This window comes from Leucoraja erinacea, unplaced genomic scaffold, assembly GCF_028641065.1.
Source record: "Leucoraja erinacea ecotype New England unplaced genomic scaffold, Leri_hhj_1 Leri_400S, whole genome shotgun sequence".
Lineage (NCBI taxonomy): Eukaryota > Metazoa > Chordata > Chondrichthyes > Rajiformes > Rajidae > Leucoraja > Leucoraja erinaceus.
Genome location: NW_026576301.1, coordinates 31,833 through 59,506, shown reverse-complemented (window position 1 = coordinate 59,506; position 27,674 = coordinate 31,833). Strand labels below are relative to the sequence as shown.

The 27,674-nt window shown below is 43.8% G+C and overlaps 1 protein-coding gene and 1 non-coding gene across 2 annotated transcripts; one reads left to right on the top strand and one right to left on the bottom strand.

Moving 5' to 3' along the window:
- Positions 1–357: 357 nt before the first annotated feature.
- LOC129693717 (tubulin alpha-8 chain-like) lies at positions 358–26,723 on the bottom strand. Its single transcript, XM_055630495.1, has 3 exons — positions 26,482–26,723; positions 20,376–20,528; positions 358–1,090 (listed from the first exon to the last, which is right to left on the bottom strand). Exons 1-3 carry the CDS (start codon positions 26,721–26,723, stop codon positions 358–360), a joined length of 1,128 nt encoding a protein of 375 aa, XP_055486470.1.
- LOC129693722 (U1 spliceosomal RNA) lies at positions 20,368–20,531 on the top strand. Its single transcript, XR_008722905.1, has one exon. It is a non-coding gene; the product is annotated as a U1 spliceosomal RNA (small nuclear RNA).
- Positions 26,724–27,674: the final 951 nt, after the last annotated feature.

Here is a 27,674-nt window from a genome sequence, read left to right as displayed (position 1 = left end):
CTCGAAGGGCCGAATGGCCTACTCCTGCACCTATATTCTATGTTTCTATGTTTCTTCCCCTATCAGAAGCTCAATGTTCCCTGCAGTATTTTTTACCGGTAGAAAGGGGTACGTCACCCCACCGTCTCCAAGCACATGAATCCTTCAAATCCACCCACCCTCCTCCAACCCTTGCACACGCATCAGGACAGGATGTCTCTGAAAATGGTAGCACCGGGTTAAAACATTCCCATTGGATGACTACATTGCGTTGGGATGTTGTGTAGGGAGGGCACTGTGGGGAGAATAGGAGAGGTCCTTGTATAATTATTGTCGATGAATGCAGTGACATCTACTTAACATTTCTAGCTGTGCCGTTCACCTGAGGTATCGGACAAGCATAGCCAAAGTCCCTCCTCCACCGGGTACACACGGTTTTGTCTCAAACCCTCCACTCACCTTGAATCCGGTCGGGCACCAGTCTACGAACTGGATGGAGCGCTTGCTCTTGATGGTGGCGATGGCGGCGTTGACATCCTTGGGCACCACGTCCCCGCGGTACAACATGCAGCACGCCATGTACTTGCCCTGGCGGGGGTCGCATTTCACCATCTGGTTGGCCGGCTCGAAACAGGCGTTGGTGATTTCGGGAACCGACAGTTGCTCGTGGTAAGCCTTCTCGGCCGAGATGAGGGGCGCGTAGGTGGCGAGCGGGAAGTGGATACGTGGGTAGGGGACCAGGTTGGTTTGGAACTCAGTCAGGTCCACATTGAGGGCGCCGTCGAAGCGCAGCGAGGCGGTGATGGACGACACGATCTGCGCGATCAGGCGGTTGAGGTTGGTGTAGGTGGGGCGGCCGATGTCGAGGTTCCGCCGGCACACGTCGTAAATGGCCTCGTTGTCCACCATGAAGGAGCAGTCGGAGTGCTCCAGGGTGCAGTGGGTGACCAGCACCGCGTTGTAGGGCTCGACCACGGCGGTGGAGATCTGCGGCGCCGGGTAGACGGAAAACTCCAGCTTGGATTTCTTGCGGTAGTCGACGGAGAGTCTCTGGATAGGACTGGACAGGATAGATGCAGGAAGATTATTCCCGATGTTGGGGGAGTCCAGAACAACTGGTCACAGTTTATGGATAAGGGGGAAGTATTTTAGGACCGAGATGAGAACAACCTTTTTTACACAGAGTGGTGAATCTGTGGAATTATCTGGTTGAGGCCAGATCATTGGCTATATTTAAGAGGGAGTTAGATGTGGCCCTTATGGCTAAAGGGATCAGGGGGTATGGAGAGAAGGCAGGTACAGGATACTGAGTTGGATGATCAGCCATGATCATATTGAATGTCGGTGCAGGCTCGAAGGGGCGAATGGCCTACTGCTGCACCTATTTTCCATGTTTCCATGTTTCTATGAACGAGCAATATTGTATATCCATTGCCTATCCCAACATCTAAATGCTGATCTAGTTGGCACTGGGCTCGGGAGATTTATCTCTATTGGGTCGCTACACTTGTGAACCCTTCCCATCCACATTTCGCTCCAAATCGCTTTCGAAATTCGGGGTCCGCCGTGTTACAGCAAGGGACACCTGCTTTAAATGTAGTTTGACTTGACAAAAGAAAGTTATACAGCTCTGCAAAGGGGTATTGGGAGAATTCTGGGCTGTTCCTGTTGCTCCATTTCAGGACGGACGCGCAGACTTTTATGCCCCTGTCCGACTTAGGAAACCTGAACGGAAACCTCTGGAGACTTTGCGCCCCACCCAAGGTTTCCGTGTGGTTCCCGGAGGTTGCAGGTGGTTGCCAGAGGTTGCAGGTAGTGGAAGCAGGTAGGGAGACTGACAAAAAACCTGCGCGAACCGCACAGATACCTTGGGTGAGGCGCAAAGTCTCCAGAGGTTTCCGTTCAGTTTCCTAAGTGGGACAGGGGCATTACTACCTGCTCTGCTGTGTTGGACAGAACCGCCCGTACAATGCGCGTCCCGAGGGGGCGTGAACTAAACCAATTCCGGACCAGAAAGGGTTGAATTGTAGATAGACACAAAATGCTGGAGTAACTCAGCGGGCCAGGCAGCATCTCTGGAGGGAGCATATGGGTGATGTTTTGGGTCAAGTCCCTTCTTCAGAAGGTTGAATAGTGTTTTGTTGAGAATTGTATTGGAGTACAGAGTTTTCTCTGTAACATGCATAAGTTCTCAAGGGATCGGGCAGGGAAGATGCAGGAAACATGTTCCCCATGTTGGGAGAGTCCGGAACCAAGGGTCACACAGTTTAAGAATAAGGGGTAGCCTGTTTAGGACTGAGATGAGGAAAAACTTTTTCACCAAGAGAGTTGTGAATCGGTGGAATTCTCTGCCACAGAAGGCATTGGACGCCGATTCACTGCATGTATTCAAGAGAGATCTGGATTTCGCTCTTCGGGCTAAAGGAATCAAGACATTTGGGGAGAAAGCAGGAATGGAGTACTGACAATGGGACTCGGGGTGAATAATAGTGCAATGGGGTCTTGGAGATGGGGCGGTGAGCGTGTGGAAGAGGGGAAAGGAGCAGGGTGACTGGGGAGGGGTGGGAGTTGATGACAGAAATGTGTGCACTTAAATGTCCAGTCATCTTCCCACCCCGCCCCTCTCTCTCTTTCCCCTTTCCCTCCCCCGGCAAAATATGTGTACGCATCTGATCTTCTAGAGGTGTATTGATCTTATAGACGTGTATAAAATCATGAGAGGAATAGATGCACAGAGTCTCTTGCCCAGAGTAGGGGAATCGAGGACCAGAGGACATAGGCTCAAGGTGAAGGGGAAACGATTGAATAGGAATCTGAGGGATCTACAGGAGGCGCTGTCACAAAAAGGCAGCCGGCATCATCAGAGACCCACAACACCCTGGCCACGCTCTCATCTCGCTGCTACCACCGGGAAGAAGGCACAGGAGCCTGAAAACAGTATAGCCCATACATCCATCAGGCTATTAAACACTCCAACCTCCAAATACACTCCAGACGATTTAAACTTGGGCGAATTACATTTTGACTTTGCACTACCATTTTCTATTTATTTATGTGTTCGTTTTTATATACACTGGTGTTGTTTGTGTGTATCCTGGGTTTTACAGAGCCGTGTGCTGCTGCAAGCAATTGTTTCATTGCTTTGTTTCGGGACATATGGCAACAAATCACTCTTGACTAATAGGGTGATTTCACGAAAGGTCACTGGAGCGTAGATCCTCACCCACGTGACCGCAAAATTTAACTGGAGTACAATCGGCACTTCCGGTATATGCTAGTGATGCTGAAAACACGCACTTTCACACCCGTTAAAAACCGTGAAAACGGCCAGTTTTTGAGCTGTAAATTACTGTGCCCGTCGGGGTGACCGTGAGGCACAGCTACCTAACTTTACAGTCCAGAAGAAAGTTAAAAACTAAGGTAAATTTAAGAGGGAGCTGAAGGTGCAAAAACAGCGGAAGTGGTCAGCGGACATTTGCCGTGGAGATATAACGATAGAAAATATCGGGAATTATCACGTTTGCTCGCTGCATTTCATCAAAAGTAAGGTATTATTGATTTTTTATCTTTATTCATTTGTTATATGAAAAGTTTTAAAAGTGAAAAATCCGTTAGTAAAATTGCAAATTCGCCCATGGTTCTCAGGCGGGTTTTAACATGCAAACTGAAAACGCTTCTGAAGCTACATTTACCATTTAAATAATCGTAAACTATCAATGCGTTTTGAAATAAATTTTACTCAGATGCAAGCTAAGGAATGGGATAATTGTCAGCTGTTAATGAGAGAGAGAGAGAGAGAGAGAGAGAGAGAGAGAGAGAGAGAGAGAGAGAGAGAGAGAGTTGGGCAGGGTTTTGTGAGATGTCGCTGATAGGAGGTGGAGAGGGAACCAGATTATCAAGCAGCGGATTGAGATAAGTGGTAACAGGAAGTATTTATAAAGGCAGGCAGGATATTGAATGTGATATAGGAGATTTGGGGCCAGTGTGGAACTGGCACACAGGAGCAGTTGAGGCCTGGGGCAGAGTCGTCATCATTACACTGAATAGCAAAGATCCTATAGCAGAGCAAGATGGGCTACTCCTGCGAAATGCAATGGGCTGACGTGTAGTACGCTACGGAGGGGATCTTGGGCATTTTTCCCCGCCCATTTTAGTAACCGGAACCTACCCGACCTGACTCGCAGTGTAATCCAAAGATCCTATAGCAAAGCTATAGGATCTTTGGTGTAATTCTGTTAGTTCACACTTCTGTTATTATGTATGTTATAACATCAGTCATAAGGTCATAAGTGATAGGAGCAGAATTAGTACATTTGGCCCATCAAGTCTTTTTTTTTTTTTTTTTTTTTTTTTTTTTAATTTTTTTATTATTGGAGATAGGTACATAATCTATTACATCATTACTGTCTTACATTTTTAAATTGATAATATTGTCTGTTATTATTACATTGTCTCCAATACTTTTTGCATTTTTCTTCGTTTTTTTTTATAACTAGATAGAGCTAAAGGGATAGATGAAATAGAGAGAGGGAAGAAGGAAAAAGAAAACTAAAATAAAAAAAAAAGGAAGAGGAGTGAAAGAGGTAATTGAAGAAGAATGGAAAAATTTGTTAGAGTTTAAAAACATCATTCGAGATATGTTCGTACATTTCGAAGTATAGCATTTCATCCAATCTTTAGTCCGGGTGCTAGTCAGGTTCCTGTGCTGAACTATTCTGACCCTTTAAGTAATCAATAAAAGGAGACCATGTTCCATCGAATAATTCCTGTTTGTCCAACAGGGAAAATCTGATTCTTTCCACGTTTAAGGTCCCCGTCATTTCTATAATCCACATTTTGATTGTGGGGGCCGTAGGGCCTTTCCAAAATTTTAGGATTAATTTTTTTCCTGTTATTAAACTGTAATCGATAAAGTTTCTTTGTGTTATTCTAAGTGTTTGATTTAATTCTAATATTCCGAGTATTATTAATTTTGAGTTTGGTTCCAGTTGTGTGTTGGTTACTTTGGATATTATACTAAAAATATTTACCCAAAAATTTTTAATTTTTGTACAGTTTGTAAACATGTGCGATAACGTAGCTTCTAAATGTTGACATTTATCACATATAGGTGAGATATGTTGAAAAATTTTATGTAATTTTGTTTTGGCGTAATGTAACCTATGTATTACTTTAAATTGTATTAGAGAATGTCTTGCGTTTAGTGAACACTGATGTATGTGTTGTAAACTTTCTTCCCAAGTGTCTTTCGTTATTACCTGATTTAATTCTTTTTCCCATGCTTGTCTGTGTAAGTCCGTCAAAGGAATGTCACTGTCTAATAAGATATTATATATATAAGATATTAATTTTTCTGTATTAGGATGCTTATTCCAACATTCATCAAGAATCTCTGGGTTTCTATTTCGAAAATTTTTAGAATTCGATTTAACATAATCTCTAAGTTGAAGATATCTGAAATAATCATTTCCTCGAAGTCCATAAATCTGTTGCAACTCCTGAAATGTCAAAAAAGAGCCTTCCTTGTAAAGGTGTCCCATATTTTTAATTCCATAATTCTTCCATTGTGTAAAACCCCCGTCTAAACATTAAGGCATTATGAACAATGAATTATTCACAATTGGAAGAAAAAAAAGATAAGTTATCTAATTTTTTAATGTCTTTTTTAATTGTTTCCAAATTTTTATAGCACTAAATATTATAGGGGTTTTCCCTGTAAATTTCTGTTTAATTTAGACGTAGCAAATAATATCGAACCAATATCATAAGGCATACAATCTTCCTTTTCCATTTTTAACCAGTCTGGTTGCTGGTCTATTTCTCCCAACCAGAAGTTCATATTTTTAATATTAACTGCCCAGAAATAAAACAAAAAGTTAGGTAAAACCAAGCCTCCATTATTTTTTGATTTACACAGGTGTCTTTTGCTTATCCTATGATTCTTATAATCCCAGATAAAATCATTAACAATAGAGTCCAATTTTTTAAAGAAGTTTTTTGCCAGGTATATCGGAATCGTCTGAAAAAGGTATAATATTTGCGGTAAAAAAATCATTTTTATGGCATTAATTTTGCCAACCATTGAAATAGGTAATGTTTTCCAGTATTGGATATTCTTATGTAATTTATTCAATAATGGGGGGAAATTTGCTTTAAATAATGATGTATATATCTTAGTTACATAGATACCTAGATATTTAAATTTTTCATTTACTACTTTAAATGGGAATTGTTGTATTATCTGTTTGTTATGTTCCCTTATTGGCATAATTTCACTTTTATCCCAATTTATTCTGTATCCTGAAAGTGCACCGAATTGGTTTATTAGTTTTAATAGGTTTGGGATACTAATTTCTGGTTTTGTGATGTAAATTAATACGTCATCTGCGTATAGAGAAATTTTATTCACTGTGTCTTTAGTGTTATACCCATATATTTCCGGATGCCCCCTAATTCTTTCTGCAAGTGGCTCAATTGCAAGTGCAAATAGTAATGGAGATAACGGGCATCCTTGTCTACAACCTCTAGATAGACTGAATTTAGATGACAGTCTTTGGTTGGTAAGTATTCTAGCCGTAGGATTTGTGTATAGCAGTTTTATCCATGTGCAAAATTTCTCCCCTAGCTGCATCTTTTCCATCACCGAAAATAAATAAGGCCATTCGACCTGATCAAATGCTTTTTCAGCGTCAAGTGAGATTATTGCTAAATCTTCATTAATAATTCTCTTGGTATATATAATATTAAATAATCTTCTTAGATTATAATATGAATACCGTTTCTGAATAAAGCCTGTTTGGTCAGGGTGTATTAATTTATTCATCACTGTACTTAATCTACGTGCTAGTATTTTAGTTAGTATTTTCTGGTCTGTATTCAGAAGTGCAATTGCTCTGTATGATCCCGGATCTTCCGGATCTTTATCAGCTTTAGGAATAAGCGTTATTATAGATTCATTTAAGGTGTCTGGGAGTTTCTGTTGGGTGTAGATATAATCATATAGTCTTTGCAAGCGTGGGCACAGCAAATCATGAAATCTTTTGTAAAATTCTGAACCTAGACCATGTGGCCCTACTGCCTTACCATTTTTTAGAGAGCCAATAGACTCCTCAATATCCTTTATCGTAATTTCCCTTTCTAATAATTCTCTATCATTTGAATCTAAACCTTTTAAATTACATTTTATTAAAAAATCTGCTATTCCTTCTGATTGTGCTACAGTTTTAGTTGAATAAAGGTTATGATAGTATTGTAGAAATCTATCATTTATATCCTTGGGCATTTTTAATAATTCTCCTGTCTCTGTTCTAATTTTATGAATTATTTTTTCCCCTTCCATTTTTCGCAGCTGGCGTGCTAATAGTTTTTGTGGTTTGTCTCCAAATTCAAACTGTAATTGTTTGGTTTTTTGATAAAGTTTTATTACTTGTTCTGAGTACATTTTATTTAATTTATATTTCAGTACAGCAATTTTATTATGTTTTAACGTAGATGGCGTTCTCGCATTTTCTGTATCTAGTTGCTTAATTTCACTTTCCAGTGCTTGTTGTTTAATCCTGTTTTCTTTATTATAAAATGCTTGGGCAGAGATTAATGTACCTCGAACATACGCTTTAAACGTCTCCCACATAAGAGAAGCAGGTGTGTCAGGGTTGTCATTTACCTCAAAAAATATTTGGATTTGTTTAATAATATATTCCTGGCATGATCTTTCGTTCAAGATTTGTGGGTTAAGTCTCCAATATGTTTGTTTCTCGGACATTCCATTTAATTTAATCATGAATGTTACCGGTGCGTGATCTGAGATTATGAAGTTATGATATTTTGAATTATAAGTAAATGGAATAAACGTAGAGTCAACTAAAAAGTAATCTATTCTTGAGTATGTTTTGTGTACTGGTGAATAAAATGAATATTCCCGTCCGGTTGGGTTTTCTATTCTCCAGATATCCTTAATATTAGTGGTATTAATAAATGAATTTAAAAATACACTTGAATTGGATGTTGCTTTTTTTTGCCTTGATGATCTATCTAAGTATGGGTCTAATGTACAATTGAAGTCTCCTCCAATTATTAATTTGTATTGTGCAAATTCAGGAATTTTATTAAATGTTTTGTTAAAAAAAGTGGGGTTATCGAAGTTAGGCCCATAAACATTTAGAAGGATCACTTTTTCTCCATTTAACTCTCCAACCACTATAATATATCTGCCATCCATATCCACTATTATTGAAGAGGTCGCAAAAGGTATTCCTTTACGAATTACTATTGCTACTCCTCTTGACTTGTGGGAAAAAGAGGAATGATATGATTCAGCGATCCACTTAGCTTTAAGTCTGTGTTGAGATTCCTTTTTAAGATGTGTCTCTTGAAGAAATATTATATCTGTTTTGATTAGATTTAGGTGTGCCAAAACTTTACTTCTCTTGATTGGTTCATTGATTCCCTTGACATTCCAACTACAAAATGTTATTCCCTGACCCCTTCTTGTCATGTTAGCATCTTGCATATTGCATCTGAGGTGGTCTATAACCGGGCAGAAGGAACAACACATAGAACCTGACCCTGCTCCCAAACCTCAGATAGATGAATTTAAATTCGAATACATCATTCTTCCGATCATATCTCCTTGCCTTGGTCTTGTTTTTCCATTCAAACCTTGAGTTAGAGAAATATTTAAAGAAAGAAAAGTGATAGGGTTGGTTAGTGTAGGGTGAAGAAAAAAGAACTACATCTACAATTAGTGTAGTTAGTGATAGCCACACTAACGTGGCTAGAATTCTAAAGACTTCCGTAGCCTTTGTAAAATGAAAAAATTCCCAGCTCCGTGCCCGAGGAAGAGGAAAGAAAAAAAAAAAAAAAAAAAAGGAAATTATATTTAACATTCAATCAACTTCTTTGGGAGTATCAAACTTATTTACCTAGTCATACTTATACCCACACAATATATACGCACCTACCTACGTACACGCATATATATATATATATATATGTATACATACCCACATGCATACTAGTATCAACACGTAACCCTGCAGAAAGGTTCAAGACAGCAAAATGATTTTAAATTGAAAGATAGAGCGAAAAAAAGAAAAGGAAACCCGTCAATCTTAATTATGATATAGGTTAATTTACCTCTTACATATCTTTCTATATACTATATTATGTAATTCCTTTCTTCATTTATCAAAGACTATTAATTATTGGTCATTGTTATCCATCTTATACCGTATTAACTTTTTATAAGAATTGATAATGTTAATAATTTTAGTGGAAATAAGGATATTTAATAAGTATTAGTTGTTACCTATATAGTTAGATATGAATTTACATATAATAGTAATGATTAGTAACCGAAAAAGAGCCAAAACAAAAAAGAGAAAAAAGAGGGAAAAACCCTCGAAAGATCACAGTTTTTATCCAATGTCCTCCATCATTTTCGGTTTCCAAGTGTCTTTAAAGTTCTTGAACGAATTTTAAAGGTCCTTTTAGATCTGACGGTCATCTTAGTCCATGGCTCCTAAGGAGTGATGTAGATTCTTCAGTCTGTGGGCACGTTACCGACTTCCTTGGCGTATTCGAGTGCTTTTTCGTGGTCTGTAAAAAAGAACTCATTGGAATTGTAGGTGACTCTTAGCCTTGCGGGATAGAGCAGGCTGTATTTCAAATCCGGTACACTCTTCAATATTCTTTTGGTCTCATTGAACAGCATTCTTTTCTTGAAGACCTCTGTCGAGTAATCTCGGTAAATGCTAAATCTCACGCCTTCAAAAGTCTACTCTGCCATTCAATAATGGCTGATCTATCTCTGCCAATTCTAGTCTCCTGCCTTCTCCACATAACCTCTGACACTCTTAATAATCAAAATCCTATACAGATAATATCTCTGCCTCAAAAATATCCACTGACTTGGGCTCCACGGCCTTCTGTGGCAAAGAATTCCACAAAATCACCACCCTCTGACTAAATTTCCTCCTCACTCCTTTCAAAAGAAATGTCCTTTAATTCTGAGGATATGACCTCTGGTCCTAAACTCTCCCACTAGTGGAAACACCCTCTCCACATCCACTCCATCCATCCATCTCTTTCACTATTCGGTATGTTTCAATGAGGTCCTCCCTCATTTTTCTAAACTCCAGTGAGTATAGGCCCAGTCTCGAAAAACTCTTATATGTTAACTTATATGGGGTACTGCAAGGCTCAGTACTGGGACCCCAGCTATTTACAATATATATTAATGATCTGGATGAGGGAATTGAAGGCAATATCTCCAAGTTTGCGGATGACACTAAGCTGGGGGGCAGTGTTAGGTGTGAGGAGGATGCTAGGAGACTGCAAGGTGACTTGGATAGGCTGGGTGAGTGGGCAAATGTTTGGCAGATGCAGTTTATACTGTGGATAAATGTGAGGTTATCCATTTTGGTGGCAAAAACGGGAAAGCAGATTATTATCTAAACGGTGGCCGATTGGGAAAGGGGGAGATGCAGCGAGACCTGGGTGTCATGGTACACCAGTCATTGAAGGTAGGCATGCAGGTGCAGCAGGCAGTAAAGAAAGCGAATGGTATGTTGGCTTTCATAGCAAGAGGATTTGAGTATAGGAGCAGGGAGGTTCTACTGCAGTTGTACGGGGTCTTGGTGAGACCACACCTGGAGTATTGCGTGCAGTTTTGGTCTCCAAATCTGAGGAAGGACATTATTGCCATAGAGGGAGTGCAGAGACGGTTCACCAGACTGATTCCTGGGATGTCAGGACTGTCTTATGAAGAAAGACTGGATAGACTTGGTTTATACTCTCTAGAATTTAGGAGATTGAGAGGGGATCTTATAGAAACTTACAAAATTCTTAAGGGGTTTTGGACAGGCTAGATGCAGGAAGATTGTTCCCGATGTTAGGGAAGTCCAGGACAAGGGGTCACAGCTTAAGGATAAGGGGGAAATCCTTTAAAAAACCGAGATGAGGAGAACTTTTTTTTCACACAGAGAGTGGTGAATCTCTGGAACTCTCTGCCACAGAGGGTAGTCGAGGCCAGTTCATTGGCTATATTTAAGAGGGAGTTAGATGTGGCCCTTGTGGCCAAGGGGATCAGAGGGTATGGAGAGAAGGCAGGTACGGGATACTGAGTTGGATGATCAGCCATGATCATATTAAATGGCGGTGCAGGCTCGAAGGGCCGAATGGCCTACCCCTGCACCTAATTTCTATGTTTCTATGTTTCTAACTCATAATAAAATGTTGATCATAATTGGTTGGAGGAATTTAAGATTAACGATGGAATTGATTTAATGTAAATGGAGGATGTATCTACAGCTCTGAAGATACCAAAACACAAATATACATTTTAAAGTGGCCTGGAGCAAATCCAAGGGAACTTTACTAGAATGATCCCAGGAATGAGTGGGTTAATGAATAATGAGCGTTTGATGGCATTGGGACTGAACTTGCTGGAGTTTCAAAGGAAGAGGGAGGATCCCATTGAAACATACAGGATAGTGAAAAGCCTGGATAGAGTGGATGCGGAGAGGATGTCTCTACCGGCGCAAGAGTCCAGGACCAGAGCCCATAGCATCCAAATAAAAGGACGTACCTTTAGTTGAGGAGGAATTTATTTAGTCAGAGGGTGGTGAAACTGTGGTATTCATTGCCACAGGAGGATGTGGAGGCCGTCAATGGATTATTCTTTAAGGCAGTGATAGATGGATTCTTGATGAGTATGGGTGTCGGGGATTTTGGGGAGAAGGCAGGAGAATAGAGTTAAGTGGGCAAGATATATCAGCCATGATTGAATGGCAGAGTAGACTTAATGGGCCGAATGGCCTATTTCTTCTACTATGAATTATGAGATAGAAGAGCGTGTTTGTATGAGGGACATTGGATGAATAAAAGTTGCATTTCCACAAGTATATCTCTCGCAATGTTGTGACTGCAGTTTCATTGAACAAAATTCAAACATAACCCCTGACCTTCAGAAATAACACGTTGTCTGTTTGTTCCATTCGTCCCTGCAGCTTTGAGAGTTCCTCCTCAATAGAGTTTAAATTCTCTTGAATGTCTTGAAGATTTATCTCCATTGGACTTAGAATCTTCTCCTCATCCTCCTTGATCTCTCTGAGAATGCGCTGCTCTTTCTTCACAAGAATCTGGTGCAGTTCAGCAAATTGAGATGTGACCTGAGACTCAAGGCTTTGTGACAGCTCCGGTCAAATGAAAGGTGAAGATTGATCGAATATATTTCTGTATTCTATTTCACTGTTAAGTAGAAGGTGACCATTTGGCACATCGATATCTATGCTGTTCCTTAGAATAATCCCATTATTCGCATTTCCTTGCGTTTCCCTGAAACACAATGGCCCTCACGACCACATTAACTCCCACCAACTCACAGATCACCTGCCTTCAAGATTCAAGATTCAAGAGAGTTTATTGTCATGTGTCCCAGATAGGATAATGATATTCTTGCTTTGCTTCAGCACAACAGAATGTAGACGGCATGAATACAGAACAGATCAGTGTGTCCATATACCATTATATAAATATATACACACATGAATAAATAAACAGATAAAGTGCAAATAAACAGATAATGGGCTATTAATGTTCAGGGTTTTGTTTCAGTTGAGATTAATAGCCTGATGGCTGTGGGGACGTAGCTATTCCTGAAGCTGGACGTTGCAGTCTTCAGGCTCCTGTACCTTCTACCTGAAGGTAGCAGGGAGATGAGTGTGTGGCCAGGATGGTGTGGGTCCTTGATGATGTTGCCAGCCTTTTTGAGGTGGCGACTACGATAGATCCCCTCGATGGAAGGGAGGTCAGAGCCGATGATGGACTGGGCAGTGTTTACTACTTTTTGTAGTCTTTTCCGCTCCTGGGCGCTCAAGTTGCCGAACCAAGCCACGATGCAACCGGTCAGCATGTTCTCTTTTATTTTCCACTTAAATATTTATTGATTTTTCAGAGATATATACAAAACAGTGCAACACCATCACCATAAATAAAACAAAATAAGAAAAACAGCAATCAAAATAAAAACATAAATAGATAGGGGAAAAAAAAAAAGTAAATAACTAAAAATTGGAATAAGACCGTGTGGTTCATTTACCAAATTAAAAAAAAAAGTTACATTGATTAGTTATCTGGAGATATTTCAATATTCATACAAACATACCATCTAGTTCTATATAACACAATCTTCCCATATCTAGCTCGGCATTTATCTAATTGGTGTCATTGCTCACATAAAAGGTCCATTTTTCCCAGATCTTCTCAAATGAATTCTCCTTGACTCTCAAGGAATATGTCAGTTTCTCCATAGTAAAGATGTCTCGCACAATTTCTCACCACTGTTCCTGTTTTGGACTTTTTTCATTAAGCCACTGCCTGCAAGAAAAACTTTAATCAAATATGTATCTTCTATCTTTACAATATCTTTAAAGCTTCCCAGATACATCACAGGGCAGGTATTTGGGATTTTATAACCCAAGATATTATTTACAACTGCATTTACATTTTCCCAGTATGGCCTTATCTTTACACAGTTCCAGAAAATATGCGAGTGGTCTGCCTCCGTACTCCCACACAGCCTCCAACAGTGTTGTTGGACAGCAAGTTGTTGGCTTTTAATTTTGGATGTTATAAAAAAGCTAGATAGATTCTTCCAGCAAAATTCTCTCAACACTAGTGAGCTTGTGGATGAACATTGTGTTTCACACACTTGATACCATTCTTCTTCTGTTATTTGAATCTTTAATTCTGCTTCCCATTTTGTTTTTATGTAGAGCGTTGATTCTCCCCCGCTTTCCACCAGAGCTTGGTAAAAAGCAGAGATGACTCGAGACCCCTTCTGTTTGTATGCATCCACAATCACCTTGATCACATTATTTGAAGTTTCATCTAGTTCTGGCCTTATCTCTTTTGTAAAGTAGTCTCTTAATTGCAAGTATCAAAAAAAAAATATTTGTTTTCAAGACCTTATTTGACTTTATATCTTGCAAGCTCATAAACTCGCCATTTTCTGAAACTGTATACATTGCCGTTATGCCTTTTTGTGCCCATTCTTTGAATTTTGAATCAAACACCCCTGGCTTAAACTTTGTCATATGTGAACCACTTCAATGCGTGAACCCCTCTTTTTAATTTGTATTTTTCCACTATAACATTCCATATTTCTAATGTAAATGCTACTATTGGATCCATAGCATGTCTCAAAGACCCTCTCAGATATTTGTCTCCCACCAAAATCTGGGTCTGGTAACCCTGTATCTCCCTTTCCATTTCATTCCATCGAGATTCATAATCAGGTCAACACCAACAAGCCAGAGGTCTGAGTTGAGCTGCAGAAAAGTATTTCCTCAGATTTGGTAAAGCCATTCCACCCTTGCTTTTCGGCAGTTGAAGTGTTGTTAGTTTTATTCTTGGTTTTTTGCTATTCCAAATTAATCTAGAGATTATTTTATCCCAGGCTATGAATTTATCTCGGGGAACATTAATTGGGAGAGATTGGAATAAATATAGTAGTTTAGGTAGCATATTCATTTTTACAGTTTGTATTCTGGCACTGAAGTCTAGAGGAAGGGTCGACCTCCTCTCAGCATCCTTTTTGATGTTTTCTTCAATTTTATTATAATTAGTTTCAAACATGTTGGAAAATGTTTTGGTTATAGTTACACCAAGATACTGCATTGTTTTACAGTTCCATTTCAGATTATATGCATCTCTGATTTGTTGGGATGGAGACTAATTGAATGAAAGAATTTGTGTTTTTGTTATATTCAGTTTATACCCTGAGTAGTATCCATATGTTTCAAATAGGTTCATTAGATTTGGGAGACATATATCTGGTCGTTCAAGAAAAATAATGATATCATCAGCGAAAAGACCAATTATATGTTCTTTCCCCCCTATTTTGACCCCCTGCAGGTCTTCTCTCTGCCTTATTGCTTGTGCTAAGGGTTCAATATACAAAACAAAGAGAGATCCCTTCTGTTTGTATGCATCCACATAAATAAATCCAGTTTGGTCTTCATTAATCAGATCTGGTACAAAAGTCTCTAGTCTTTTGCTAATACTTGAGGTAAATAGTTTGTAGTCTACAATTAAAATTGAGATTGGCCTGAAATGTTTACATTGCTCTTTGTCTTTGCCTTCCTTGGGTAAAATGGTAATAATTGCTTCCTTCCATGATGGGGGAGCCCTGCCCTCTTTAAGGGTCTGGTTAAAGCAAGACAGGAGCAGAGGTGTTAGCTCTTTCTTAAAGGCCTTGTACCATTCTGGTGGAAACCCATCGCTACCTGGTGATTTGCTAGCCTTAAGTCTACTGATTGCAGCTTCCTGCTCATTAACCGTAAAGTGTGACGTAATGGTATTATTTTGTGTCTCACCAATCAAGTGATCAAATGAGTTAAGCAAACTTCTCATTGTCCTTTCGCCAGCTGATGGTGGTTTGGAATAGAGTTTCTTATAGTATTCTTCAAATATTCTTTCTATTATTGGGTTATTCTTGTCCCCACCCACCCCCACCCCTGATCAGTCTGAAGAAGGGTTTCGGCCCGAAACGTTGCCTATTTCCTTCGCTCCATAGATGCTGCTGCACCCGCTGAGTTTCTCCAGCTTTTCTGTGTAACCTTCGATTCTCCAGCATCTGCAGTTCCCTCTTAAACACTGTGTACACTCTACTGCGTTATCTCTTCAAGATATGCCTACCTTGAAGAAGTTCTCCTCTTCTCTCCGGAGACAGTTTCACAACCTCCTCTCTAACTGTCCCCCATCTGTGATCCCTCCTGCCCTCCAACTGTCACCGGAAATTGGAGGAACAGCACCTCATATTCCGTTTGGGGAGTCTGCACCCCGGGGGCATGAACATCGACTTCTCCCAATTCTGTTAGTCCTTGCTGTCTCCTCCCCTTCCTCAGCTCCCCTGCTGTCTCCTCCCACCCTCCAGCCTTCCGGCTACTCCTCCTTTTCCCTTTCTTGTCCCCACCCACCCCCACCCCTGATCAGTCTGAAGAAGGGTTTCGGCCCGAAACGTTGCCTATTTCCTTCGCTCCATAGATGCTGCTGCACCCGCTGAGTTTCTCCAGCTTTTCTGTGTAACCTTCGATTCTCCAGCATCTGCAGTTCCCTCTTAAACATTCTTTCTATCTCATCTGGCTCATGTGATAATTCATTGGTTTTAGGATCTCTTATTTTATGAATTGTATTAGAGGCCTGCTGTTTACGCAGGCGCCTGGCCAGCAGTCTAGTTGCTTTTGGACCTGCTTCATAATAGGTCTGCTTTACAAATCTTGCCCTTTTTTCCATATCCCCCCTGAGGATCTCATCTATCTCCCCCCTTATTTCCTTAATCTGATTTAGTACCAACTGATCCTCTATGTTTTTATGTTTTTTCTCCAATTCTTTCCACGTATAACTGCCTTCATAGCATCCCACAGTATTACTGGATCCACATCCCCATTATCATTCTCTTCTATGTACCTTTTTATCTCTTCCCTTATTTGTTCCACATTTGCCTTATTATTCAAAATACCCACATTGAGCCTCCAAACAGTATTTCTTTTTCTACTATTCAGGTGTACTGTCAAGCTGATCGCACTGTGATCAGATACATCTGCCACCCCGATTTTACACTCTGTGATCCTGTGACTTTCACCCGTATTCATTAAAAAGTAGTCAATCCTGGAGTAGACTGAGTGAGGTACTGAATAGTGTGTGTAGTCCCTTTCTAAAGGGTGAAGTTCACTCCAAACATCAATTAGGCCCATTTCCTGCACTGATGTGTTAATAAACTTGGTCAGATGCATCTTGGTTTTTTAGACTTGTTGTATCCAAATTATTCAATTCAATTCAATTCAACTTTAATGTCATCGCACAAATACAAGTATGAGTACAACGAAATGCAGTTTTGCGTCAGTCCGTAGTAGTTGTGCATAAAGAAATAAAAAAAAAATAGAAAGAGAAGATACAGAATCATCAAAAAATACAGAATAATTAAACAATGGGGACGGAGGGACCAGAGAAATCTATCGGCGGGACTCCGAGTTCAGCAGTGTGATTGTATTGTTGTAGAAGCTGTTCCTCATCCTACTAGTACGTGACCTGAGGCTCCTGTACCGCCTCCCTGATGGGAGGAGGGCAAACAGTCCATGGTTGGGGTGTGAGGGGTCTTTGATGATCTTCTTGGCCCGTCTCAGACATCGTTTTCGGTGGAGGGCATCCATGGCAGGGAGCGGGGCACCGATGATGTGCTGCGCGGTTTTCACCACCCATTGTAGTGCCTTCCTGTCCGTAGCAGTGCAGCTGCTGTACCATACCATGAAGCAGGTGGTCAGGATACTCTCTATGGTACAGCGGTAAAGGTTGGTCAGGATCCGGGGGGGGACAGGTGGACGTTCTTGAGCCTCCTCAGGAAGTAAAGGCGCTGCTGTGCCTTTTTGATCAGCTTGGAGGTGTTGAGGGACCAGGACAAATCCTCCGAGATATGTACTCCGAGGAATTTATAGCTGGAGACGCGCTCCACCTCAGTCCCGTTTATATGGATGGGGGTATGACTGCCTCCTCTGGTCTGCCTGAAGTCAACAATAATCTCCTTCGTCTTCTTGGAGTTGAGGACGAGGTTATTGTTGGCACACTAGGCTGTCAGGTGCTGGATCTCCTCCCTGTAGGCTGACTCATCGTTGTCGCTGATCAGTCCTACTACCGTGGTATCGTCAGCAAACTTAATAATGGCGTTGGATCCGTACTTTGGGATGCAGTCATGGGTGAAGAGCGAGTAGAGGAGAGGGCTGAGCACACAGCCCTGTGTTATAGTGGAGGAGGTGAGGTTATTGACCCTAACAGACTGTGGTCTGTTAGTGAGGAAGTCCAGTGTCCAGTTGCAGAGGGAGGTGGAGATGCCAAGTCCACTGAGTTTGGTGATCAAGCTGGCTGGGACGACGATGTTAAAGGCAGAGCTGAAATCAATGAACAGCAGCCTGATGTAGGAGTTGTTGTAGTCCAGGTGGGTCAGGGCAGAGTGTAGGGCTGCCGATATGGCGTCCTCTGTAGACCTGTTGGTCCGGTAGGCAAACTGATGGGGGTCCAGTGTGGGGGGGAGGCAGGCTTTGAGGTGAGCCAAGATCAGCCGCTCAAAGCACTTTGAAATGACAGGGGTGAGTGCCACTGGGCGGAAATCGTTGAGACTCCCTGTAGCTGATTGTTTGGGCACTGGCACGATGGTTGATGTCTTGAGGCAAGTGGGGACGACACCCTGGGCCAGTGAGAGATTGAAAACGTCGGCGAGGATCATGATTCATGACCACATTGAAGTCCCCTCCACATATCAAAATACCTTCAGTCTCTAAGCAATAATGTCAAACAAAGTTTTGAAAAAGCATTTGGTACTCTCTGGGGGGGGGGGGGGGGGGGCACATACATTGATCAGTGCCACTACTTTGTTTTCCAGCTTCCCTTTAACTAATGCATACCTTCCCTCTTTGTCCCTGACTTCTTTATGGCATTTAAATTGGACTGCATTTGTGATAAGGATAGCCACTCCCCTCCTTTGGTTAGTTTTTTCTATCTATATATCTATATTACTAAAAGTCTGTTCTTGACCGGTTTTGGCGATCTGTACTGCGATTTCCGAGAGAACGCCGCATTGTTGGCTCGGGAAGGTGTGATCTCAAGAGACAAACAATGTGGAGAACTGTGGAACTGGTTACACGAGAAAGAAGGGGAAGGGTATGAAATTTGTGTAAACAGTATTGAATGTAGGTATATCCTCCAAGAATGTCGGAAGAATTCCTTGCACGGTTTTAGTATTGGACATATTTTTTTACTTGAATAAGGTTTTTTTGTTTTTGTTTTTAAACATTGAATTCTTTAACTTTAAATAACTTCCCCTTACACTTCTCCCTCTTCCTCCCCCCTTCCTTGTCATTTGACCAGTTCCTCGGCTCTCCTCATTGTTTGTTTATAGTTCACACCTTCCCAATCCAACAATGGACCTTCCAGCCTCCAATCATTTGTGGCTGGTCCACACCCACCCTCAACTTTCAGTTTGAAGAAAAACTCCGGGCCGGATAGGCCAGCCAGCCTTTTTCTTCTGAGAAGCCGCCAGACCCACGGTGTTACTCCAGCACTTTGTGTCTATCTTTGTATGAACCAGCATCTGCTATCTGGGGGGGTGGTGGTGGGGGGGGGGGGGGGGGGGGGGGGGGGGGGGGGGGGGGGGGGGAGCACGAGTAAGAGCGGAGCTTTGGGATACCGAGGAGATACATGCGAGGGTACTCATCTATGACAGAAGAGGTGAACCACCGTTCCATAAAGATGCCAAGACATCTTGGATGACCTCTGCAAATTGGAGAAACGGCACCTCATATTTCGCCTGGACAATTTACAACCGTGATTTCTCTAACTTAAAGTAAACTTGCATCCCCTCTCTCTCCGTCTCCACCCGAACCCTCTTGCGAATTTCACCGTTTGTATTCCTTGGATATCACCGCGTCCCCGGTCCACCATGGGCTCCACCTATCCTGAGTCATCGATACAGTTCTGCTTGTTCTGTATCTTCCCATACATCGAGTTTCATCTTCCCCGACTCTCAGTCGGATGAAGGGTCGCGACCAGAAATGTCACCTATTCCATTTCACCAGAGAAGCTGCCTGACCTGCTGAGTTACTCCAGCATTTTGTGTCTATGTTCGGTGTAAACCAACACCTGCAGTTCCTTCTAACACATTTTATCTGCAGTTCTTTGTTTCTACGATGCAGTTCCTTCTTATTCCTGGATGAGACCTGTTGCAGTTTGTGACCTTGTGGCATTGAGGGCCTTGGTTCTGTGTGTCCTGGTGGGGTGCCGAGGCATGGAGCGGGCAGGAGCGATGGATTGGATTTGCAGCGACATCCTCCTCTATCCGACGAGAGGTCGGCAACACCCTCTCTCGCTGCGCCCCCTCTGTGATGCCTCCCGCTTCTGCGAATCTTTCATTCATTTGTTCTATGTACCGATTATATCTCTTGTTTCCCTTTCCCCTGACTCAGTGTGAAGACGGGTCTCGACACGAAACGTCGCCTATTCCTTGTCTCCAGAGATGTTGCCTGAACAACTGAGTTACTCCAGCGTTTTGTATCCAACTTCTGTCACTGAAACGTCGGCGGTGGAGCAGCGCCACCCAGAGGCGATGCTCAGTAACTGCTTGCTTCCTTTTAAGGAAGGAATGCAAATGAAGCGAGCAGCAAGGAAAAGCGGGCAAATGTGAAAAAGATCACATATATAACGAGAAATAAAAGGCGAAAATATGTAGTTTTTCCTGTTTTCGGCAATCAAGTGCAATATGGTTTTTAAATCTTGTCTCGTACTGCCTGGAAAGAGTAATGGTAGAGGTTGGCTGTGAGAGAGCGACCATATTCTAGCATACTTACCTGGCAGGGGAGATACCTTGATCACTCAGGAGGTTTTCCCAGGACGAGGCTATCCCATTGCACCTCGGGTGTGCTGACGCCTGCGATGTCCCCAAATGCGGGATACTCGACTGCAAAATTTGTGGTAGTGGGGGACTGCGTTCGCGCTCTCCCCTGATAACAAAATTAAAAAACAGAATTAATACATGCAAACATTGCATACGCTGGAAGATCGCTGATGTTGCGGTGGAATTACTAAAGATCTTATAGGAATTACGCATTGATAGTTTACGATTATTTAAATGGTAAATGTAGCTTCAGAAGCGTTTTCATTTTGCATGTTAAAACCCACCATGGGCGATTTTGCCATTTTACTGACGGATTTTTCACTTTTAAAACTTTTCACATAACAAATGAATAAAGATAAAAAAGTCAATAATTCCTTACTTTTGATGAAATGCAGCGAGCAAACGCAATAATTCCCGATGCTTTGGATCTTTAAATCTCCACGACAAATGTCCGCTAAGCACTTCAGCTCACCTCAGCTCCCTCTTGAATTTACCTTAGTTTCTATCTTTGTTTTGGACTGTAAATTTAGGTAGCTGTGCCTCACGGTCACCCCGACTGGCACAGTAAATTGCAGCTCAAAAACTGGCCGTTTTCGATGTTTTTAACGGGTGTGAAAGTGCGTGTTTTCCCATTCATTAACATGTACCGGAAGTATCGCATGTCCTCCAGTTGAATTTTGCGGTCACGTGGGTGCGGATCTACGCTCCAGTGACCTTGTGAAATCACCCTATAAAATGAGCAACAATGCGCAATGAAAGGACCATATGAATTCTATGATCTTTTGTTTAATCAGTACTGTGGGGGAACGGTATGTGTGTGTTTCTGTGTGAGTGGCAAGATAGTAGGTATGTTACAAAACCTACCTGAATCGTGGCTGAGCATCTGCCCTACCCCGTGTGCGCGATTTTGGCGATGTTTAGAGGGTGCGAGTTTAAAACGCGATTTTTACTAGGCTGTTGCAATCGAAAATGTTCAGCCTAGTAAATCATCAACGGAAAATCGCTGAAAGACCCTGTCGCAAAAGGTATTATTAGTTTTTATGGCCGTGTATAATAGTTATAGTAGTTTAAAAATCACTCTCTCACAACGCAACCTCTCGCAGCCCCAGGGTTTTATAAAGCAAACAATTAAAGGTATGTACCTTATTTTTACATTAAATGGGGCTTGTATATAACCCTGTATATAAAGTTTTCTATAGCGAGTAGTTCATTTTGGGCTCTTTATATCCCGCAGTATTTTTCTGGGCACTTGAGGGCACAAATCCAGCGCAATGTGAACGTTCTAAACCAGCGCGTTCACAGGAACCCACTAGAAAGCTGATTTAAATTGAGTGATCAAGGTATCAAGGTATCTCCCCTGCCAGGTAAGTATGCTAGAATATGGTCGCTCTCTCACAGCCAACCTCTACCATTACTCTTTCCAGGCAGTACGAGACAAGATTTAAAAATCATATTGCGCTTGATTGCCGAAAACAGGAAAAACTACATATTTTCGCCTTTTATTTCTCGTTATATATGTGATCTTTTTCACATTTGCCCGCTTTTCCTTGCTGCTCGCTTCATTTGCATTCCTTCCTTAAAAGGAAGCAAGCAGTTACTGAGCATCGCCTCTGGGTGGCGCTGCTCCACCGCCGACGTTTCAGTGACAGAAGTTGGATACAAAACGCTGGAGTAACTCAGTTGTTCAGGCAACATCTCTGGAGACAAGGAATAGGCGACGTTTCGTGTCAAGACCCGTCTTCACACTGAGTCAGGGGAAAGGGAAACAAGAGATATAATCGGTACATAGAACAAATGAATGAAAGATTCGCAAATTTGTTCGGCACGTACTTGTAGGGCCGAGATGGCCTGTTTCCGTGCTGTAATTGTTATATGGTTATATGGTTAAAAGCGGGAGGAATCACAGAGGGGGCGCAGCAAGAGAGGGTGTTACCGACTTCTCGTCGGATAGAGGAGGATGTCGCTGCAAATCCAATCCATCGCTCCTGCCCGCTCCGTGCCTTGGCACCCCACCAGGACACACAGAACCAACACAAGGTTACAAACTGCAACAGGTCTCATCCTGGAATAAGAAGGAACTGCATCGTAGAAACAAAGAACTGCAGATAAAATGTGTTAGAAGGAACTGCAGGTGTTGGTTTACACCGAACATAGACACAAAATGCTGGAGTAACTCAGCAGGTCAGGCAGCTTCTCTGGTGAAATGGAATAGGTGACATTTCTGGTCGCGACCCTTCATCCGACTGAGAGTCGGGGAAGATGAAACTTGATGTGCTGGTAGGCGGCGCGACTCTCGTCAGCAGCGGCCTCTGTAGCCCGTCCGCGTTTTTATTATTTTTTGTCTATGTTTCTATGTAGTTTTGTTATTTTTTGTTGGGGTGGGGGTGGGGTGGGAGGGAGGGGGTAACTTTTAAATCTCTCCCTGCACGGGAGACCCGACCTTTTCTTGTCGGGTCTCCGTTGTCGTTGGGGCTGCAACGAGGAGCGGCCTCCAACAGGAGAAGACCGGGGACCCTGGTGCCGACGACTCACCTCACCTTCGCGGAGCTGGCCGAGTTCAGAGCGGGTGGAGCGGTGGTGGAGCGCTGCTGCGGCCTGACCTCCGGAGATTCGGAGGCTGCAACTGCGGGTCTGCGGATGGCGGCACCGGGAGCCCGCGGGTCCCTGGAGGGAGATCGCTTTTCAGGGCCCCCGCAACGGCGACTTCTCCCGCCCGAGTTGCGGGGTCGAAGAGCTCCTGGAGCGGGGCCTTACAGCACCGCCCCGTGCGGCTTGGAATGGCTGCGGGACTCTGCGAGCGCACGCCGGGGGCTCTAACACCAAGACCCGGTGTGTGACCTCGCACCACCCGGCGTGGCTTTAATGGCCGCGGGACTATCGCCATCGCCAGCAGGGGGCTTTGACTTTGACTCTGACATGGGGGGGGGAGAGTGCAGTGGAGAGATAAGTTTTTCTGGCCTTCCATCACAGCGATGTGATGGATGTTTATGTTAATTATGTTGTGTCTTGGGTATATTTGTTTGTAATGTATGGCTGCAGAAACGGCATTTCGTTTGGACCTCAAGGTGTCCAAATGACAATTTAATTGAATCTTGAATCTTGATTCTTGAATCTTGATGTATGGGAAGGTACAGAACAAGCAGAACTGTATCGATGACTCAGGATAGGTAGAGCCCATGGTGGACCAGGGACGCGGTGTTATCCAAGTAATACAAACGGTGAAATTCGCAAGAGGGTTCGGGTGGAGACGGAGAGAGAGGGGATGCAAGTTTACTTTAAGTTAGAGAAATCAAGGTTGTAAATTGTCCAGGCGAAATATGAGGTGCCGTTTCTCCAATTTGCAGAGGTCATCCAAGATGTCTTGGCATCTTTATGGAATGGTGGTTCCATCGTGCCAGTGCCAAAACACTCCACTGCGGCAAGCCTCAACGACACCTCAAAAGCTGCCTACCCCCCACACTGGATCTCTATCAGTTTGCCTACCGCAAGAACAGGAGTACGGAGGATGCCATCTCAACGGCACTTCACTCCGCCCTCTCCCACCTCGACAACAGAGACACTTATGTAAGAATGCTGTTCATCGATTACAGATCAGCATTCAACACCATTATTCCATCAAAACTGATCACCAAACTCGGTAACCTGGGCATCGACCCCTCCCTCTGCAACTGGATACTGGACTTTCTAACCAACAGACCCCAGTCTGTGAGGTTAGACAAGCACACCTCTTCAACCCTCACCCTGAACACCGGCGTTCCTCAGGGCTGTGTGCTGAGCCCCCTCCTCTACTCCCTCTTCACCTATGACTGCACACCTGTACATGGTACTAACACCATCATCAAGTATGCAGATGATACAACGGTGATTGGCCTCATCAGCAACAACGATGAGCTGGCCTACAGGGAGGAGGTCCAGCACTTAGCAGCATGGTGCGCTGACAACAACCTGGCCCTTAACTCCAAGAAGACCAAGGAGCTCATTGTAGACTTCAGGAAGTCCAGAGGCGGCACGCACACCCCCATCCACATTAACGGGACGGAGGTGGAACGTGTTTCTAGCTTCAGGTTCCTGGGAGTCAACATCTCCGATGACCTCTCTTGGACCCACAATACCTCTACTCTGATCAAGATGGCTCATCAGCGTCTCTTCTTCCTGAGGAGACTGAAGAAGGTCCATCTGTCTCCTCAGATCCTGGTGAACTTCTACCGCTGCACCATCGAAAGCATCCTTACCAACTGCATCACAGTATGGTATGGCAACTGCTCTGTCTGCGACCGGAAGGCATTGCAGAGGGTGGTGAAAATTGCCCAACGCATCATCGGTTCCATGCTCCCCTCCATTGAGTCTGTCCAAAGCAAGCGCTGTCTGCGGAGGGCGCTCAGCATCGCCAAGGACTGCTCTCACCCCAACCATGGACTGTTTACCCTCCTACCATCCGGGAGGCGCTACAGGTCTCTCCGTTGCCGAACCAGCAGGTCGAGGAACAGCTTCTTTCCGGCGGCTGTCACTCTACTCAACAACGTACCTCGGTGACTGCCAATCACCACCCCCCCCCCCCCCCCCCCCGGACACTTATTATTATTTATTCAAATCGTTTGCTATGTCGCTCTTCAAGGGAGATGCTAAATGCATTTCGTTGTCTCTGTACTGTACACTGACAATGACAATTAAATTGAATCTGAATCTGAATCTGGTTCACCTCTTCTGTCATAGATGAGTACCCTCGCATGTATCTCCTCGGTATCCCAAAGCTCCGCTCTTACTCGTGCTCCCCCCCCACCCCCACCCCCCAGACAGCAGATGCTGGTTTATACAAAAGATAGACACAAAGTGCTGGAGTAACACCGTGGGTCTGGCGGCTTCTCAGAAGAAAAAGGCTGGCTGGCCTATCCGGCTGGGGCCTTTCTTCAAACTGAAAGTTGAGGGTGGGTGTGGACCAGCCACAAATGATTGGAGGCTGGAAGGTCCATTGTTGGATTGGGAAGGTGTGAACTATAAACAAACAATGAGGAGAGCCAAGGAACTGGTCAAATGACAAGGAAGGGGGGAGGAAGAGGGGGAAGTGTAAGGGGAAGTTATTTAAAGTTAAAGAATTCAATGCTTAAAAACAAAAACAAAAAAACATTATTCAAGTAAAAAAATATGTCCAATACTAAAACCGTGCAAGGAATTCTTCCGACATTCTTGGAGGATATACGTACATTCAATACTGAATGTTTACACAAATTTCATACCCTTCCCCTTCTTTCTCGTGTAACCAGTTCCACAGATCTCCACATTGTTTGTCTCTTGAGATCACACCTTCCCGAGCCAACAATGGGACCTGTCACACAGGTTATTTAATTGATCCGGGTCTCCTGGTATTTACTCACCCCCAGCTATTCACCGCCGATCTCAAAGATCTGAAGCATGAAATTTACCATAAACTTTATGCTAACTCCAAACAAATCCATGCCCACGAAACGAGACTAAACAAAGCAGAGGCACGAATCGAAGAGGCTGAGACAATGGCTATGAAAAATGTGCTGATTACATCTATGAAAAAACTGAAAGTCAAGCAAGAAAATCAGACTGATTTGGAAGGACAGTCTAGACAAAATAACATTCGCATCTCTGAGGTCAGGGAGGTGGTTGGTGTAAAGAAGACCCTTAACACATCGTGTCTTTACTACTGTTTTATTATCATTCATACAGGTTGCTTCCCTAGCTGTTCGTGGTCTGTCACCGGAGCTAGAGAGAGTGATACAGGGGTAGGGAGGTTACAATTATACTAGTGATGTGGGGAGTGGTTAGTAGTGGTGAGGTCACTATATTAAAGGTACATGCACAAACCCTCTACATCCTTCCCCTTGGAAACAAAAGCAGTACTGTAGTGACAAGGCGACCACGGCTCATACGCTACGAGCAACTAAACAAACAGTCAAACAGTGTTTAAGCAAAGTCCCCACAATGGACAGGGGGCTTGACCACGTGCCCGGGGCGGGTACGCAACTCGCCATCTCCCCCTCCGCAAGAATAGCAGAGCAGGAGCAGGAGCAGGAGCAGGCAGGCGAACGAACCGAAGAACCGGGAGGAGACCGCGGGGGTGAAACAGGCGCAGCGGCTGGTGGTCGTGCCGGCGGAACTGGACTGGCGGCAGGAGGTCGTGGTTGATAGAGCTGAGATGGCAGGGTGCTGGGCATGCGAGGAGCGGCAGGTAAAGTGGAAGATAGCGGAGGGGCAAAAGGGTCGTCAGGAGGTGGTGGGGGCTCATTGACGAGACGAAGATGTTGGTGGGACCGGCGATAAATGGTGACGTCATGGTCAACGAGATAGGACAGCGGCGAACCAGCAGACCCGACGGCAACGGCCAGCCGAGAGTGGCCAGAGGGGGATTGCATCCACACTACGTGGCCCGGGAACAGGTGCGCTATCTGCCTCAGCAAGGTTGTTTACCATTCTCCGAGGAGCAGGGACAGGTTTCCCACGGGAACGGCAGGCAGCCGAAAAATGGTTCCGTTTTCTGCAAAAATTATAAGTCTTGCCCAGCGCGTGGCACACATTGAACTGGTGGGAGGCAAAGTTGCAGTTGGGGCAGCGCCGGGGGCTGCCACCCCCAGGAGCAGGGGACCCCCGTTGCCGCGGCGGGCCAACGTTGCGCCAGCGGCCAGCAACGCTGGCAATGTTAATGTCCTGGGCAGCAGGCGGCACCGAGGAGGTGACAGCCGTGGCCATGCGAGATGCGTGCATGGCATCGTCCAACGACAAGTCAGGCTTCCTCACAAGTTCAGCCCGCAGTTTCTCATCCTGTAGACCATATACCAGGACGTCCCGGGTCAGCTGATCGGGGGTCAGCGTGTCCAGGCGGCAGCGTCGCGCCAGATGCCGTAACGCGGCGATATAGTTATCGATCAACTCACCGGGGCTTTGGCGCTGGGTGAAAAACTTAAACCGCTCTAGGATGCTGTTGGTGGGGATGTCGCACAGCGCGGTAAACTTAGCGATAAGACATACCGGGCCCCGGGCATCTTCACCAACGCCGTAGACAAACGACTCAGATCGTTCCAGGGCATCGGGACCGGCCAGGTTGAGGAGCAGAGAAGCTTGCGTTGCAGGGGCGGGCAGCAGGATGGGCGATCGCGAGGTAGTGCTGAAAGTCACGCCGAAAGACACCCCACCGATGAGCAATGTCCGAGTCAAAGACAAGGACATCTGGCTTGCGGCAATAGTTAGCCATGGCACAGAAAGCACACAGAGTGAAGGGGAAGGGAAC

Excerpts from the sequence above, each read along its gene's own strand:
- LOC129693717 (XM_055630495.1), bottom strand. The coding sequence starts at position 26,723 with ATGACGTCACCATTTATCGCCGGTCCCACCAACATCTTCGTCTCGTCA. Across the intron at positions 20,529-26,481 it reads GGTCTCCTCCCGGTTCTTCG|GGGAGAGCGCGAACGCAGTC; the intron begins GTTCGTTCGCCT and ends TTTTGTTATCAG. Across the intron at positions 1,091-20,375 it reads CAAGGTATCTCCCCTGCCAG|TCTGGACTCCCCCAACATCG; the intron begins GTAAGTATGCTA and ends GTGACCAGTTGT.